This window comes from Conger conger, chromosome 8 (assembly GCF_963514075.1).
Source record: "Conger conger chromosome 8, fConCon1.1, whole genome shotgun sequence".
Classification (NCBI taxonomy): domain Eukaryota; kingdom Metazoa; phylum Chordata; class Actinopteri; order Anguilliformes; family Congridae; genus Conger; species Conger conger.
In genome coordinates this window covers 8,675,458-8,694,038 of record NC_083767.1, presented here as the reverse complement: position 1 = coordinate 8,694,038, position 18,581 = coordinate 8,675,458, and the positions used below count along the sequence as shown (strand labels likewise).

Here is an 18,581-nt window from a genome sequence, read left to right as displayed (position 1 = left end):
TCTGAAACCTTATCCTGAACTAGTGTCCAAAAGTTAGAGGTGAAAGGTCAGGAAAACCTGTCAGTTAGCAGAGACAGACCCCTACATTCATCCTGCGCGGTGCTGCAAGCACTCTGAAATTCAACCTCAGTCCCATATCTGCTCGTCAAAAAATGTAAATGCATTCAGCCATCCACGCAGGTTTGAGGAGAGAATGGAAACCTGAAATATTTTCCTATGAATCGGTCCCTAGACTAGCTAGTAGTCTACACTTGTGAGACTTCACTACGCAAGACTAGGTGGTCCAGCAGTGTTTTGCCCAAAGTTGAAATGAAACCCACGCCATACACCAAATACATTCTTTTGAAAAGTACGCCCACTGATTTAAAATTTTCCATAACTGTTCTCTGCATTATAAAATGTAACTATTGTTTACAGCACAGAGTGATTCACTGTTCCAACAAATTCATACAGATGTGATTTACACATCCCCGTTTCAGTAATGTTTTGAGGTAGGCTATACGATTTATGTTATGCAGAAATATGAATTAGATTGCCTTCATGAAACAGAAAATACATTTGGTATAGCAAAAAAAGAGCCCTGTCGTCGTTCTATCTTTCGCAAATACTTGCACCTTTTTTCTAAAACTGAAAAGACACACATTGAATCTTCCCACCAGACCTTACCCAACCGGTATCTTTTAAATGGCTCCAATAATAAGTTAAAGCTAAAAAAACTGCGCAAAGTGTTATATCTTAATCATACTTGCAAGTGGTGAAAGACACTTTGAAGACTTAAACTATGTGAAAAATTCTGAGGTATATTTTGTCCGCATGCTGAATGTTGTTAGTGTTGAAAACTGAACAACTGTGTTGAGCCAAGACAAAGTCATGCTCTCTTTATCAAGTAGTATGAAATGCAAACCCTTTCATGTTTCAGGGTTTGAGTGAATTTTACTATTTACGACTTCAATATATCAAAGATTTCTAAAGGGATGTGGGTTAGCCTCATAATAGGCTACAGTACTTTCTGCTGAAATGTCTGTTCCATTCAAAAGAGTGCAACAACCTCACTAAGTCACAATTACAGTGTTGACATATTTAACCGTTTCTCTTTTCAGAGTGCATGCTAATTATATATAACTGTATACAATAATAAGGTTCAGTGATGTCAATTAATGATTATATCTCTTTGTGATGACAGAAGAAATAACAGCTGGTTTTCATTTCTTGTTTGCAGACAATGCCGTCTATTTCAGAAAATGACAGAGCTGGTAAGTCTTTGGTTTGTTATACAATAATAATAATTTACTTTCAACTTCAACCATAAAATGCCACAGCTGTCAGTTTTCTGACCTTGGATAGCTCTCATCTACCGTTAACATTTCAACCACTTGTTGTCAGCTTAAGGTGAAGTTGTCATCTTCAGTTTATTATTATGCTCTGGCACTGTAAAATCCCTTCTCCTTTTGAAAATTATTTGGGAAATTAAATCTTTAGTTGATTTGTAAATGATGATTGGAGTAGCTTTTTCAACAGTGATGGGTTGTTGAATTTATTCACACGGAACACAGAGACGACCTCAAACTGATTATTTATCATAGAAGATGGGATTGATTTGACTTGCTGGATGATTCTCACAATGTATTAAAACACAACACAGTGCTAATGTACTTAAAAAAAAAAATGATAAAAATAAAAAAACATTTAGAAGAACTTAATCCCACATTTGCACACAATTAATTACAAGGTAGATGACCTTGTCGTTGATTCAGCTTACATAAATAATCACTTACAAGCAGTGTTCACCACTAATAGTTTATAGCTGTGGTCTAGCCCCCTTTCTCGTTGACTTCGATATAGTATAATTTACGGAGAACTGGCATCACCATTACGGCAGGCCTCCTCTCAGTGTACAAGAGCACTCCCATGCATTCCAGCCTGACAGGACACACTAACATCGTTACAGTGTTTATCATCAGTCAGGGGTCTGGGGGGAGATCCACTCCAACTGTAAACAGCTTTCTGCTAGTCAAGGAGGGATCTGTCTGCTCAGTGCATGGCGTCCATTGGCGTTCGCTCGCCGGGCAGATTAGGTACAGGGGACGAGATCCCGACAGAAACGCCGCCGGCTCACAGACCCACCAATCACGCGAGAGATAAAAAAAGAGGCCGCAGTGCTCGTCAGATTCCCCCGTTTCCTGCTGTAAATCCGCCCCCGGACTCAGAAAGCCAGCCTTTGCGAGACGGATGTACGGATTCATGGTAAATATTTGATTTGGTAACAGAGTGAGGCTGCAAAAACACCTGGATTCTTTTCAGCATAGATGGCTTGTCTTTCCTAATTCTCATCTTTTCCTGTAAACGTCATTGGGACAGTGGCCGATCAACATTTTTCCTTAACTTTGACTGACAAGTAAATTTGAGGGTTATATTTCTTCACAAATAGAATCCTGTCGATTTGTTAATATCTCGTAAACAGCTAAAGTGGAAAAATACTGGAAAATAACACTAGGTTGCTTTATTTGCAAGGAGTGTGTGTGTGTGTTTGTGCCCATGTGTGCATGCTTGCACGAGTGGGGTTGTAAGTACAGTTTGTACAGGTGTCAGTACCTTGTGACCTCACTGGGTTGGAATTCCCAGGTGGAAAGATGTTTCTAACCACAAAACTCCCGCTGTTTTGTCGGCTGTGGGTTGGGATAAGCAGCAGAGGATCATGGGATGCCGAGACATGAGACATGGTCGGTGGAGAATGCCAGTTATGAATTCCAGGACTCTGAATAAGCTGAAGTGGTCTGGGTTCGCAGACAGGGGGCTGACAGCAGCCCAGTCATAACAGAACACCAACAGGAGTAGCAGCCTGGCTTAACTACAGTGTGTGTTGAGGAGCATTTTACATTATTCTTATATTGTGGCAGACACACATTCAGGGCCAGTTCACCTTTATAATGACAGCTTGTCATTGAGGGTGGATCTTAAAGCTTTCAGTCCCAAGCCCAGTATGAAGTGGCTGTTCCCAAATCCCAAGGGGCTTTCGTTTTGTTTGAGAAAATTGAGATGGTTGAGAAAATGTAGTAGGGTTTTAATGGGGGCTGAAAACAATAGTAACGCAGTCATTTTGATTGGGTTAAGGGTATAAGGTGGAGAGTGCCCTATGGCACTTGGGATTTTACGGCACTTACGTTTGAGCACCATATGGCACTCTTAGGACTGAAAGGGTTAAAGGAATAAATATCATGGGTGGGTATTTTTTTTTTTAGCAGGTATTGGAGGTCTGTTTTGGAGAGGAAAGGGTTCATCCGGTAAGCAGCGCCCGTCTGTTTTAGTTCTGATGATTTGCCAGCCTGGCCCAGATCTCCAGTGGGCATAAAACAATATTCCCCAAGAGTCAGAGGTGGAAAAAGTAAATCTCAGACAAATACCACACGGTCATAAAGTGCAAGTCATAGCTATTTCAGTCAGCTTATTTACATACACGACGCTAAATGAACACATTTGATGCACGGCACATTTCCGTTTCAGTATTCACTTCCTTCCTCCACAGTGCTTAAAAATATATGAAATACTACATGCATTAGTCAGACAATTGAGTCACTATGGGTGTCTAAATACCTCTGAGTAAATGGTACAGTACAGCCTTACCATTTATAGAGGGAAAAGTGCTACAGTGTTCCTAACCTAAGGCTACAGATGCACTTACTTTATAACAGTGAAGAGCATCAGATTACAAGGATAGTCTTTTCGTCTAATAATCTAAGTAATAAGCAACTGTTTTCAAATTTCACTTTTAATAAATTCACTTGTGGGATGTTAGTGCTGTGGTATCATTTAATTACATATTTGCATAAGCATGGCTCTGGGGTATACCTGCTGTCAACTAGCGTCTCAGATTATGCGGATAAACCAAAGAAATTCTATAAATCTCAATAATATGCAGTTTATTTTACTTTTCAGATTTACAGTGATAATGAATTGGCACCATAAAACCTTTTAGTATTAGTCTTTGTTGGACGCACTTTAAATATCATCTGTTGCAGTAGCAGCTCTTGCCATCTGTCAGGTACCATTTCAGAAAGAGTGCGCATTCAGACAAATAACGGACTCACGGTGATCAGTGAGCGATCAGTCGGTTTGAAACGACTGCGCGGACTGCTGCTTCCACTTCCTCTTCCTCTCTGGTGTAATTGTAGGGCCAGGCATGAAGACACAACAGCAGTGGGCTCTTTGAGTGAGGCCCAATTAGAAAGAGGATCAGCTCTGTAATGAGTGTACAGGGTAGTGCTGGGGGCTGGGGGGTAAGGGGGGGTGAATCAGGCCTGAGTCAAGAGGTAGCTCCAGTAGTGGCGGGGGCCATGAATACGGGCCTTGTGTGAACTCTCTCTCCTGCCCTCTTTCCCATCCCCTCTTTTTCTCACTCCCTTTGTGTCTGTCTCGGTCTCTTTCTCTCACTCTTCCTGCCTCTCTCCCATTTCCTCACTCCCTCTCTTTGCCTGTCTACCTGTTTTTCTCCTTCTTACTCCCGCTCTTTATTTCCCTCTCTTTCTCTATCTTTCTTCCCCTCTCTCTTTTCTCTCACTTTCTTACTCTCTCTCTCCCTCCCTCCCTCCCTCTCCCCCTCTCGCCCACTCTCCCGTGCTTTGATGTGCGCTCAGTCATCCCTGCGAGCATTCCTCCAGGCTTCCTCAGGCCCGGTTCGCGGGCGGACCCAGGAAACAATGAGCCCCCTTTTCCCCGGGTCCCGCTCACCTGCACCTGAGCGGCCAGGCCCTCTCGCTCCGGGGGCGCACATGAAAGCGCCGGCCGAACGCGCGGGGATATCAGCGCCGTGACGCACGTGCGCGCCGGCTTCCTCCCGGCCGACTGCCAGACTGCAGAGCGGTCCCCCGGGGGCCCACCTTCCTCTGCGAAGCCCCGCCGTCCTCCCCGCCTGCAGGTAAACAGGCTGAGATGCAGGAGTCTATTTAAAGCCTGATTTATTAACGCATAAATCCAGGAAGCTGAGGCACCTCTCAAAATGTGCCCGATTATTAGATTCACTCGCAGCAAAGCCGACACTGCGCTAGGTGATACGGCTAAATGTTCCTCCGCAACAGAAGCCTGGATTTCGTCTTTCTTTTTGCATTTGTGTTTTGTCCGTGTGGACATTGTCCTCACAATTGGCTTTAGTAGCCAACTCGTAGAGTTATGTGGTGTTCTTTGTAGTCTTGCTAATTAACCGAGTTGTATGCAGCCCCCAAGACAGTGGTGGGAGAGGGAGGCAAACGGACAGTATCTAATTCCAAGCTAATTTCACTGCTGAACCTCTGCCCATTCTAAAAATAACACAGTGGGAATATATACACACACACTCACACACACACAACGCACACAAATGTGGGCAGCTTTCCACGGATTCGGAGTTTGTGACCTATTGCAGAAACGGGGGGAGGGAGGCAGTTTCAAATAACATCAGCAAGCAGGGAGTGATGGAGAATACGACACCAATACTCAGGGAAAGGCTTTCATTTCCCTGTTTAAATGACCAGGGAGAAGCTGTAAAGGAAGTCGTTTATTGTTCGTCTAATGATAAAACGAGGCGATTTGAGCCTCTGCCCGGAGTGTTCCTTGGCACAGGGATCTGCCGTCTCCTGGTTTTGACTACAGCTCATCAGCAGGAGGTTCCTCCCTGGACTCGTTTGAGAGAACATGTTTTGCACATCTTGTCTGCACTTCTTCCTCTCCGCAACTCCCCGCATGTCACTCCCTTTCTGTGAAAAATCGTTTCCATGATTTAAGCAGAAATTCTCTCTCACTTCACACACTTTCACCTACATTACTCTCTCGGTGATGTACTGCCATGAGGAATTTCCTTCACATCGCTTTTTTTTTTCCCAGGTGCTTTGTAATCAAAAGTGAGTGCTGCAGAAAAGTAGAAACAAGAAAAGTTTGTTATATGTTATTGAATTAATCTAACCATTATGAGTCTGAGGAGAGACAATAGTTACACACTGTCACACTCAAACTAAATACCAGTACTAATGAATACTCTTGGGGGGAAAAGAAATCACTGCAGATTTTCTGACCATTGTGTGTGTTTCTCAAATCACATGACTTATGAGGACAGTTTACAGAAGCTATTCCCTGGCCCCTTTAAATGTTGTTTGTTTATTTTGCTGTGAGAATCTTACTCCCTTGGGCATAAGCTTGGTCGCTGAAGATGCTCTATATTTGTTTAAGACGGCGTTCCCAGACTTCAGAACGGTCAAACAGTGACCTCCCAGCTCTCTCTCCCATTGGCCACCCATATTCCGCATTCGCCGGGTTAAACAAACAAACAATCAGTTTTTAAGAATTACACTAGATACCAAACAAAATGGATTCCCAATGCACACCAACATGTGGGTCCCACACTTGTAGAAATCCTATAGGTGTTTCCCGGGGCAGGCCAGCTACCTGCTGGATTCGATACCACCTGAAATGAATTCACAGCAGGACGCTCTCAACAACTATAGGTCTGCGTAAACAGTTCCACTATATTACACAGTTTGAAGTGAGGTGAGGTAAAAAGGGTCTGTCAGACTCATTCCTCTTTTCCCATCTCCATATAAACCACCGGAAGTCTTTCCTGAGTTTGAGTGTGCCTCCAAAGTGAGTGGGCTAACGTACTTCAGATGTCTTTGGCTAAATAAAAAAGTGCATCGGTGGATTCTTTTAAAATTAAGTGAATGGACAAATGTATAGCATGTATGGTAAACCTGGATCCGATATTTGAGCATGACTCCCAACTCATCACCTATTTAGCCGTGTCTCGCTTGGATTGCTTGGAGGGGGAGAACAGACAAGGAGGATGTTGAATGCCCAGTTTATAAACACAAAGTAGTACTAGTGACCAGCATGCCTATAGGACAGTCCGTGCGTATTTCTAAATTAAAAGTGAATAAGTTATAGTACATTTCCGGAACATATTAAGGAGATAAGCTATAATCAGAGGTATGTGAGGGCCTGTTTCTCTTGTTACTGAATAAAGGAGAAAGCACAGATGTCTGATCCTGAGAGGATATCTTTGTTACGGAACCAGACGTTCTTGCAGATGGTCATAGCAAAGGCCACATGCCACACATATCTAAGACAAAAAAAAGGATTTCCTACTTTCTCTTGTAGGTCAAAATGTAGTAGCAGCTATTCATTCCCTACCACTCCACCCCCACCCCCACCCCCACCCCCTTCTTTGGCCTCTCCCACAGTTTGACACATCTCTCAGTGTTAGGCACACTGCAGACCCAGAATGCTTTGCATTGTGCTGCCGGTTTGCCATAAACCTGCCATTTCCTGCACAGTCCTCTTCATGCGTTGTGAATTAGGTCACTGTGTGCAATGTCTGGTTATTTTAGAAACGGGAGGACAAACTAGGGAAGGTGAGGACTGAAAAACAGGGCCAAGCAAAAACCATAATATCAAAATCAAAATCCACTTTTTTCAATTTATGTAAATTCTTCATACCATACAAACACGTCTTATATTCCATTAAATCTGTAAAATTGTAATACTTATGTGTTTTCACACCAAAGATTTTTTTCAACTACTTGAATTGAGATTTTACGTTATTGTGTACCAGTGGCTGTCTATTTAGATAAAATTTTCCATTCCCCACCAATCAATATCCTTTATCCAGTATTCTTCCCCCCAGAGCCATAGGCTACTGCTCTGCTTCCCCCTCCTTGGGTAACATCCATCAAATCAACCACCAGCCCTCCAAAAATTCCCCCCAAAAGAGCCGTTTCACTCTTGTACACGTCATATCGCGGAAGCTCCTCTAACTTTCTCTAACTTTTGTTTCAACTTGGCTTTAACTACGTTCTCTGCCCGCTGGTAATACAACAGCCATTAAGGGGCACCCAGTCCCCTCAGCAGGGAGGCACTGTCAAAGTGAAAGCCAACTCTGAAGCATTCCATCGCAGTACCTGCAGGGCTCCGCAGAATTTACTCAACCCACAGCAGCTCCTGCGTACATGCATGACAAATCTAACAACACAACCAAACTCAGAAGCACTCCAGAGGGGCCAATGGGGAACTATGCGGGAACCAATCGATCAGCACTGAATAGTGTTGATTGTTGTTTCACTCATGTAGCCATTGCGTCGCAGTGACGCTTCGTAGCGACGCGACCCGGATTCATGGGGGAGCCGGCCTGAACACAGCCCATGAAGCTGATGGTGAAGGTGTGCGAGCAGTAATGACCTTCGCTGTGTCGTTCCTGAGAATAGCCGTGCCTGTGTCTGTGTCTGTGTGTGTGTGTATGTGTGTGTGTGTGTGTGTGTGTGTGTGTGTGTGTGTGTGTGTGTGTGTGTGTGTGTGTGTGTGCGCGTACATGCCGAGATGCCCCGTCCACATTGTGCTTAATTCCAGCCGAGCTTGGCTAAGCTTGTGTAAACGTTGCCTTGGTGTCTCGCTCTATCGCGACAATATGAAAAGTCCCCTTTAAAAGCGGTAATAAAGAGCCCACTCAGGCAGGGGCTACCGCTGCAGCGCCCGTAACCGCTTCCAGATGCAGCCACTCTGTCGGCCAACTGCCAACTTTCCATATCAGACACAGCCGCTCTCCCCCACTCCCCACTGCAGTCAACGACAGAGAGAGCGGGAGAGGGACAGAGAGAGGGGGAGAGAGAGAGAGAAAGAGGATAGGGACAGACTGAAGGAGAAACCGGAAAGAGACAGAGAGAGAGTAAGATATAGAGAGGGAGAGGGGGAGGATAGGGGCAGACTGAAAGAGAGAGAAAGGGGAGAGAGAGAGAGAGAGAGAGCTGCACTCAGGCTCACTCAGAGCGGCTGCTGGAGATGCACGGGGCAGGATTGCGGACAGCGAGCAGCAGCAGCAGTTGGGCGTGAGGCGCACGGACGCACGCGGGGCGAGCGGGCGGGGGGGAGCAGCCACACACAGACATGAGAGCGACGCAGTGAAGCGAAAGAGCCGCAGCCCGCCGCAGTATGTCCCAGACCGTCAGGCTGCTGCTGCAGCGCTCCTTCAGCGGCCACATCAAGCACTCCAAGTGCAGAGCCCTGGACCTCATCAGCAGGAGCGCCCGGGAGCGCAGGTTCGCAGGTGAGCCCCCCGGACATGTTCACCCGTCACAGCGCCTGTCTGCGTCTGCTAGGCTGGGTCTGGGTCCGCGAGGAGGGGGGGGCAGGGGGTGATCAATCAGTGATTTGGGGGGGGTACATCTCTACTCTCTGCTTGGGGTACTCAAATGCTGCGTTCATTTGCCAATTTCAATTTCATGAAATTGGAATGTTATACACCCCTCATTTTCGTTTCCTTTTTTTCCCCTCAATTGGTGTAAGTTTTGGTAAAGCACCATAATTGTACAACATTTCAGCAGTGTATATACTGTAAATGAGCATTCTAAATCGCAGAAAAACATGGTTATGATGTCCTGAGCTGGAAGATGATGCTAACTGCTTGATAGTGGAAATTGCTGTGTCATCTTAGAACTAGCAGAGGAGAGAAGACCCTGGGAGAATACGGTCCTTAGTTTACGGTTATTTCAACAAACCGTTTTATTACCACATTTTTGTTTCATTACTCCATTTCAAATCTAAACACCCTTACATGGTGTACACTGACAAAGATTCAAGAGCATGTGTAGCACTTCCTGTGGGCCACATCTTTTTTTCTGAGTGATGTCACATCTATGGTGACCACTGGGAAATCAACAGAAAACTCCCACAGGAATATGATGTTCGTAAGAAATAAAGGTGAAATATATCCGGTATCAGTATATGCATTGTACATAAACCTTTTATAAATATCTTTATTGTAATGTTACAGAGTCATTTTACTAAGTATTGACTGGGCTTGCATTGATAACATAATTCTTCACACCATACTATTGTTATTCATTTTTGATGTATTTAATTAACTGTACGCAATTGTTTTGGTTTTGTTTCGAGTCCAAAAGTAATTTATTTTTGGATTTGCCTCAAGGACCTATCACATTCTTTAAAGCAAGCTAAACTACACGTGTAATTCACTGGAAATGAGATAGTAACGGGTTTAATTTCCCTGATTAAAGAAGCCAGTTCCTGGAGTTCCTGGCACTCACACTCACAGTGATCCTCACAGCCAATGTGGTCAGGGCTCACTTAAAAGCCAACACTACTCAGTATTAGAGAACATCATCATTGGTTTAATCATGCTTTGACTGTTTCAAGCCAGATTTTCAGCTATATGAAAGAATAGTTTTCAACAAGTGTATGTGTGCTCTGATTATGTGCACGCCTTCCTGTGCTGAAAACTCTAAATCAAATTTGATTCTTCTCAATACAAAAAATATGCTCAGATTTTATAAATACAGTAGATTGTGTATAATACTGATATGCAATGTCAAACTAAAATATTGAAACGGGTAACCTAACAGGAAGTGAGAGGAAAATCAGTGATTACATATGGCACTAATTACAGTTTTTACTGGTATTACATAACCTGCCCCCTATAACTTCTATGCGAGTTATACAGCACATAGTAACTCCAAACTTAGCCCTAAAACCTCGATGCAAGTTATTAGTTATGCGTGCACAAACATAGCCTTTATATTGTATTAAATTGTGTAAGTATCGTGTATTTATGGAATGCTTACTGACCACACCATTTAATATCTCTGAGTATTTGACGTGCTGAGTTTCAGGAAGACACGAGGACAGCAACCACATGCTGTACTGTTTGTTTAATGTGCCGCTCCCTGGGCATAAAAAACATTGAACACTGTTCAAGAGCGAATCCACTAAAATACTCACAAGGCCACAATGTCCTTGGACTACTCTAAAGTGCATTTCAACAGTAGACATCTTTTATTCTTAACAAAGATGTAGGTGTCAGAGCACATTTCAGGATGGACCAAGAGAACAGTGGGCCCCTTTGAGTACATTATCTTACATTAATGGCATTTGACAGACACTCTTATCCAGAGCGACGTCCATTTGATTAGTCTAAGCAGGAGACAATCCTCCCCTGGAGCAATGCGGGGTTAAGGGCCTTGCTCAAGGGCCCAACGGCTTATTGCGGATCTTATTGTGGCTACACCGGAGATCGAACCACCGACCTTGCGGGTCCCAGTCATGTACCTCAACCTCTACACTACAGGTCGTACTTACCCATGTGTTCCGTGCTTGTCGTTGTGTGTGTATGCGTGTAAGTGTGTGTGTGTGTGTGTGTGTGTGTGTGTGTGCATGAATAAGTCTTAGCTACTAGGTTTTAATAAGATGGCAGGTACTAAGATGGGACTGGAATACTTTATTTTGGGACAATATCAAATGATGCACAGACAGCTCCATCTGCACATCAGAAGGCGTTTATGAATGTATAGTCCATTTCAAGTAAGTGGATCAGTGCTCGCCAGGAGTTATGAGATACATTTGACTTTGCCCTAATATTACACAAAATGTAAGACCACACAGATGCAGGCGATTACACTAATCCCTTTTCAAAAACCATTGGCTGCTGTCAGAAAAGAACAAGGTAACACATCCCACAATTACGGTAATATTTCAAAAAGATTTACTATGTCATTAATATTTATTTATATACAATTTGAATTGATTTCTAAGAGGCTTTGGCTGCAAAGCGGTCTTCAGAACATGTGGTTTGTGTCATGTACCTTGTTCTTGTTGCATTTATGTGCAAGTGTGGGTCTTTTTTCATTCACTCTATTATCATTTTCACATCAACCCTGTTTCTTAGGGACCAAATATAACCAAGTCTACAATGTTACACAAGCAATTTACAACAAACAGCAATGTGAACAAATTGATTATATGTAACAAATTGATTTCTAACACTTTTTTTTGATCTACAAAGAAAGGTTTTTCTTGGAAAAGAAGCCATATTAGTCACAACGTGCCACAATTATAGCTGCCTCACATTTTAAAATATTTGCTTTGGCTTGTTTCAATATTGTATATTTTTAAATGTACAAATTGTAATTGTGTAAATTCTGCTTTGGTTACACCATTGCCTCATAACTCTAGAATTAGCTAAATGCGATGAGATAAATGGTGTGATGTTGTGAAGTAACCTACTGAGTAAAGTAACTCAAAGCAAACAGAGAGATTATCTATGCTGTGGGTTAACAGAGGTCCTGAAGGCATTCCTCATTTTCACTGGACCACACTAGTACTGCAAGTCCTGTTATCCATTTTGATAGACAAATGTTCAGTGCATTACCTGCTGTAGCTGCACTCAAAAGAAAGGATTCCAAAAGGCTCATCTTTGCCATCATAGAAGCACAGATCCTATCTAGTGCAAGGGATCGAACTGGGAGCTTTCACACTTTTCAAACGTACCATAGAGGGTTCCATAAAGAACTTATAAGAGGTTCCCCTGTCAAGACAAACCAAAGAACCTTCTTTTTTTTTTGGAGAGTGCAGTAAGCCTTATATTATGCCTACGTATTTGCATTCTCTCAATTTAAATGTCGGCCTGTTCCATCGTGGCAGCTTCCTCCACCAGCTCTCCACCCTCACTCTCAGAAATAATGCTACAGTAGAGGTACATTTCTGTTCTTTAAAGAACACATTTCCCAAAAGTACCCCAAAAGCTACAATAATGGTCTTTTGGTACTACTACCACCAGCAAAAATGGTACAAATGAATTGCTAAACACATAGCTCCAGGTAGAATTGCATGTACTTCTCAGGTGCCACCCCAGTGACGTGTTGTACCCTTTTAGGTCCTTTTTTTGTCTGTTTTTTCTGCGAGAGTGTGGTCTGAAAGTCTCTGTGGAGAGCTGCACAGTCTCTGTGTGGGAAGACTCTGCCCCAGGCAGATAGAGGAGGGTGGAAGATTCTCCTCCAAGCAGGTCAGTTCCTCCACAGGCCATGATGTGTCCATGGCTGTAGGCCTTGTGCCACCCTAGGCAAGATTGTGGACTGGTGGGGGAAGAGAGTGGGGCGGTGCTGGAGACCCATTAAACCCCCTAGATGACCGCCAATGTCGCCAATGTCTAGAACTCGCCCAGTGGCCAACTGTGCCTCCCAACCAACTCCCAACCAGTAAGCTAATGTGTAACCTGATTGTCATAACAGTAAAACACAGTTATCTGAATATACTCCATTCTCTCACAGGGTCTCACAGGGTAAGTTAGCATAGGGAAGCCACGCTGTTCAGATTCAGTTCTGAATGCTGTGGTGGTCAGTGACATCTACATCCTTCTGTATGTGTGATTTGGTAGATGATGTGGCCTTTGAGAAAGACTAGCAGGGAAGTAAATGCTGTTTCTGTGAAGCCAGACTCTCTTTCCTTCTTCTGTCTTTCAATCAACTCCTTGCAGGTGTTATGACACAAACTCAGGCATCCATTTTGTAGGAGGATTATGAGCAGCCTTTCATTGACTCATTAGAATTAAGATGTGTCAAATTGGACAGGAAATCTTACGACACACTGTGTTCTCAATTATACCAATTAATGAGTCATTTATTAAATTCATTGAGAGTGTATATAATTTTTAATTGCGTTTAAAAAAATCTTTAATAGACTAGGCGGTTGGTGGTTTTCAATAAAAACGACTGTGGTTAGGTAATGAATTCAGGCAGCAATAATTAAAACAGTCAACATGCCACTTAGTTGTGCATATGTGTGCATGATAAATACATTCCAGATGTTTCCAACCCCTCCTGCATTTCATCCTGAACACTTTGGCATGTGCGTATTATTTGTGTTCTCTGGGTTTATGATTTGAGAATGCTGAAGTTATGCACATTTTATGGACATTCAAGCTCTATGGCAATGCCCCAAGAAACCTCCTGACACAAGGTTATAACACGTAAGCAATACCTATAGAAACATGTCAGGAACAGAATTTCTCAGAGGTTTGGGAACACTGCCAGAATTAAATCCTGCTTCAGATTACGTGTCAATTGATTTATTAATATTACCATCATTGTATATTTTATCAGCGATAAACACGTCAAAACAGCTGCAAATATTTTATATTCATAAAAAATGTCATATGTCTCAATTCATGAAAATATACTTTAAAAGAAAAATATATTTACGCCCATACAATATTTCAGCTTTCAAACTGCCTAGTAGTACTTTTGTAAATGCAAATGTAAAATTTGTTCCAGCACTAAAAACAGTATATAGACATGACTTATTCCAATGAAAATTATGAACATTTATATCATATTGCCTGAAACATGCAATGTGTTACCACATTGGAAATGCACACACATGAGCTCAGATACAACGTCTTGTGTTGGCGGGCACATCCCAAGCCTGCAGAGCATGTGAAAGTGGAGGGTGATAACGTTTACCCAAACGTGTTTTGTCTTGAAGTGAATTCTGTACGTGAAAGTCATACGGCTGTGGTCTGCTCTTATGGAAGCCACAGATGGGCACATTTATCCTGGATGACTGGAGAGTTGGGGGGTTTTGTGGAGTACAGAGAAGGAACGCAGGCACGCTGGCTGTGTTTACCCTTCGTGTTGGGTCATGCCCAATTTTAGTTTTTACGGGGGGTTCTTACACTCAACTACTAAAGAATTGCACAACTGCATGGCCTGACACTCTTGCTAAAATGCTGATGCATTGGACGTTGTCCTTCAAGTGAAGTAAAAGCTTTCACACAATAGATGGTATTTCAACTGTACAGTTTTTTTTGCCATTAAAATGGCACCGATTAACATATAGGACTTGTTGTAAGGTAGCGTTGCATTCTGGCCTATATTTTTACAATTTTACAATCCATGTACTGTCCATGTCAAGTCACAAGTGATGAGTACCCTGCTGTAAAATCCAGCTAAGCGGTTAGAAATTGAGCTAGTCATAAGCTGGTCTATCTGGGTATGAGCTGATCAACCAGCTGGTGCTCATAGCTTCGGAGCTGGTAGCTGACCAAACTATGTCCAGCTGGGAGCTGGTCTGAACTGGTCAACCGTCTAAACCATGTCGAGCTGGGAGCTAGACTGAACTGGTCAACCTGCTTCCAGCTGCTTCAAAACCAAGCTTGATGAGCAGTTTTTTCAACAGGCTAATTAAGCCATAACACATACTCGATCGCTGAGAGATTGGGTTTTGTAAGGTGTCTCACGCTTCCCAACACAAAATGTCAGGCAGCCACAGTCGTGTTGAAGAAAGGTGCCCTAATTGCTTGGGGAAATACCTGAGCTAACCTCTACGTTTCGAGCGCGGTCAGCTCACAGCGTCAGACAAAATCGTGACTCACAGAACGGTCAGACAGCAAACCGTCCTGTGAGTCTTCGCCGGGTTTGTGCAGTGCACACTGAGGTAATGGGGGGGACTTATGGGTAGGCCGTAAAGTAAATCCGCTCCGTGACAATGCGCACCGCATTCCTGCCTGCCACGCGTAATCGCGATCCTTTGTCCCCGCTTTTGTTATGCGCGGCTCGAGTCACGAGACACCTGAAGCGCTGCGTAATCCCGAAATCCCGCTCGCCGCCTCACCTCTGCCTGACATCGCATCATCCCTCAAGTGCAGGAAGAGCCCCTTTCGACCCCGCACATTGTTAACACGAAAAATAAGTCATTATTTCAATTATCGGTTGACCTCGGAAGGAGGGCAACTCTAAACCGAGCGCGCTGAACTCAGAGACCTACTGATCTCGAGAGGTAAATGCACAGCTTAACTGCAGTCTGTGTGTGGTAGGCCCCATAGCACCCGCTAAAAATCCAGTTTGTGTCAACATGTAGTAAATCCGCAGGAACGTCTATGTGTGTGTGTGTGTGTGTGTGTGTGCGCGAGATCCTTTTTAGTTTGTGACCAGAACTATACATCTCCCTGCTTACAAAAATGTAATGCTGAGGCAAATGTTTGGTTGATACGAGGTAAAAATGAAAGTGCATACATGAGAATGATTTGTTTCTCCTCTCTCAGTGGAAGCATGTACGATTCTGGTCATTCCTGATTTAAAATCATCTTTAACACCACAACTGCATCGTGCCTGCAGGGCCTTCCCCGGTTGTACTAATGCAAGTACAGTTCTCTCTCATCTGAGCCCCTCTTAACATGTTGTACTGTCTCCTTGGCCTAGTACATGCATTGGAATTGTACCTTCAATGCGGTGTGTCCAACATATACAGAGTATGATTGCTCTCCTGCAAGTGGAGTCCAATTGCGTCCTGAATCGAGTTTGAAGAGCGGTATAGGTCAGCTAACAGGCAGGGCATCTTATGCTTCTATATCTGATGGAAGAGCGAATTACATTTGTCCAGGTTTTCCCAACATTAATGCAGTTAAATGAGATCATCAGTAAAAGACTGGTGCCCTCCACCATTTCAGTGCTGGCTCTCGTGTACAGTAGGACTGTATGTAGTGTGGAAAATAGACTCAATAACAAGGACATCAGAGGGGACATTGCAGCTGTACCGATTCTCACACAGATGTAGCTGGCACACTGGCTACTCCACAGAGATTTGAGGCTTTAGCTTTTGGAACGACTCAGCCCAAGTTCTACGAGAGCCAAAAGTCTTCTAGAGCCAAAAATCCTCAAGAGCCAAAGAAGATTACTACAAAACAAGTGCCCCTCACTAACTTGTTTGTGGGGTTCTTGTTTCATTGTCAAATTCTTGACTGCAATCCAAAACCAGAAGACCACAAACCCAGGGAACTGCTGGTTTGAATTCAGCCATCAAACTGCAGGCGCTAATTTATTTACGTTTATATGAAAACACTAACTCGTAGTCAAAACTACCCGTAAAAATCTAACTCTTACCTCATGAAATAATCTAATTCTGGCAATCATTGCTTGACACTTGCGTGAAAACAGACTGTCATTTTGAGTGACCCACATGAATGTGCTGCCATTACCCACTTGGCTGAGTGAAAGGGCTCAAATCCTATATAACATTAACCTACATTTCTTTAAACTAATCCCGCAAATCTCCCCCTTCTTCCACTAGCTAAAAAAAACATACGTTGTTACCAAGCTTTAAACAAACTGAGATGCCCTCAGGCAATGTGAAATGAAAGCTTCTCTTTTACTGGAAATTATAACAGATCAGAAGTAGAATACAGCCTATTAATGCATTACAAATGTAATTTCCACGGTATAAAAAACACACTTGAGTGTACTATTTGAATGCTGGCATTGAGAGTGCAGTGAGCTCCACACTTTAACTGGTCAATACGTCCATCTTTGTGACTCATTGTGGGAGTAAGGCCTGTAATTGTTCAGTGTTGTTAATATTTGTGTATTCTCAGAGATACTGAGAGTTCGTTAGTCATCTGCTCACGACAGGGACATTAAAGCATATTGGGCAGATTTGTGTCTGAGCAGGGCTTCCAGACTAGCTCCCCTCTGCTGAATCATTGGAGCTGAACTTTAACCAGACTGAAATCAGCTCAGCGAGATAACCTCCTGTTGATAGTACAGCTGGCCTCCTCTCACTGACTCTCTCTTTCTAGCTGTGCGATGACTGTCCGAATGATGCACGTTGTCTTTCCGTGTGTTTGAACAGTCACCCTTACTTGTGGAATTAATAGAATTAAACGTTTCCAGCTTTTCTACCTTTATTTTACACCAGGCGAACCAGCGGTGGTTGGTCTCTCCCTCTATACATGGGTTTCTCCAAGGGCTTTCCCATCAGGGAGTTCTCACCACTGCCTGAGGGTTCACCAATGGGAGTTTTTTTACACCAATGTGTTTGCTAATTGGGAGCTCAATCCTTGGTTTTTGCCCTTTTCCACCCTTGATAAAGTGTACCTGTGATTTTAAAGCATTATAGGAATAAAACTGATTTTAACTTTATTTGATATTTTCAATGAGGGCAGTGATGGAAAACAATGAGGACGAGCACGGTTGGATATCCCAAACTGATGCCCACCAACTACTGAACACTGGCCACTGCCAAAGCCCTGGGCGTTCCCAAGGCTTGGCTCTTCCTCCGGAGGCAGTAGGGAAAGTTTGTCGCTGGGAGGGACAGTGCAGGACCCCGTTAAAGGCGTCCGGACACTGAAAGGGAGCGGGCTTCCGCCCAGGGCTGAGGGGGAGTGCCACCTGGAGACAGGAAATGGAGGATCTGAGGGGATTAGGTCGTCCAGCTGAGCCTTTGAGCAAGAGTCGGCCGGGGCATTAGCAGGGTCCTCACGGAGAGACAGACAATCAGCCATCTCGTGGAGGAGCCGCCAGCGGCTCTGGGTGAAAGAGGCTTTGTTGAGCCGCGGTGAAAGAGCGTTGCGTTCACTGCGCCACGATCGACCTTTCATCTGCTTTGTGTTGGCCACCTGAGCGTTGTGATTGGCCACCTGAGCTTTGTGTTGGCCACCTGAGCACTGTGATTGGCCACCTGATCTTTGTGTTGGCCACCTGAGTGCTGTGATCGGGCCGAGATTGGCCTTTGATTCCCTTTGTGTTGGCTACCTGAGTGTTGTGATTGGGTTGCGATTGTGCTGAGGTATGGACCCAACTGAGGAGTGTTCAGTATTTTATATATTTGCATATATTTTTCATTTCATATCGGCTATTATTCATAAAAAAGAAAATCACATCAAGTTAAATATGTTCAAGACTTAAAGTCAAGTATTTAATACTTTTTTCATAAGTTTTTCATAAGTATTTTCATTGAATCACCGATACACTTCTTTCTCGAGGGAAAAGACTGTTTCCCATTAC

The 18,581-nt window shown here is 43.6% G+C and overlaps 1 protein-coding gene across 3 annotated transcripts in view; it reads left to right on the top strand.

Annotated features, from left to right (window-relative positions):
• LOC133134766 (rho GTPase-activating protein 7-like) overlaps positions 1 to 18,581 on the top strand; it is an 87,844-nt gene that overhangs the window by 27,126 nt on the left and 42,137 nt on the right. For 2 of the 3 annotated variants that reach the window (XM_061251137.1, XM_061251138.1), the window contains one exon: positions 1,220 to 1,253. In XM_061251137.1, coding sequence (XP_061107121.1) covers positions 1,220 to 1,253 — 34 coding nt within the window. Of the gene's footprint in view, positions 1 to 1,219; positions 1,254 to 8,931; positions 9,059 to 18,581 lie in introns of those variants that run through there. The other variant, XM_061251139.1, reaches the window with a different exon arrangement.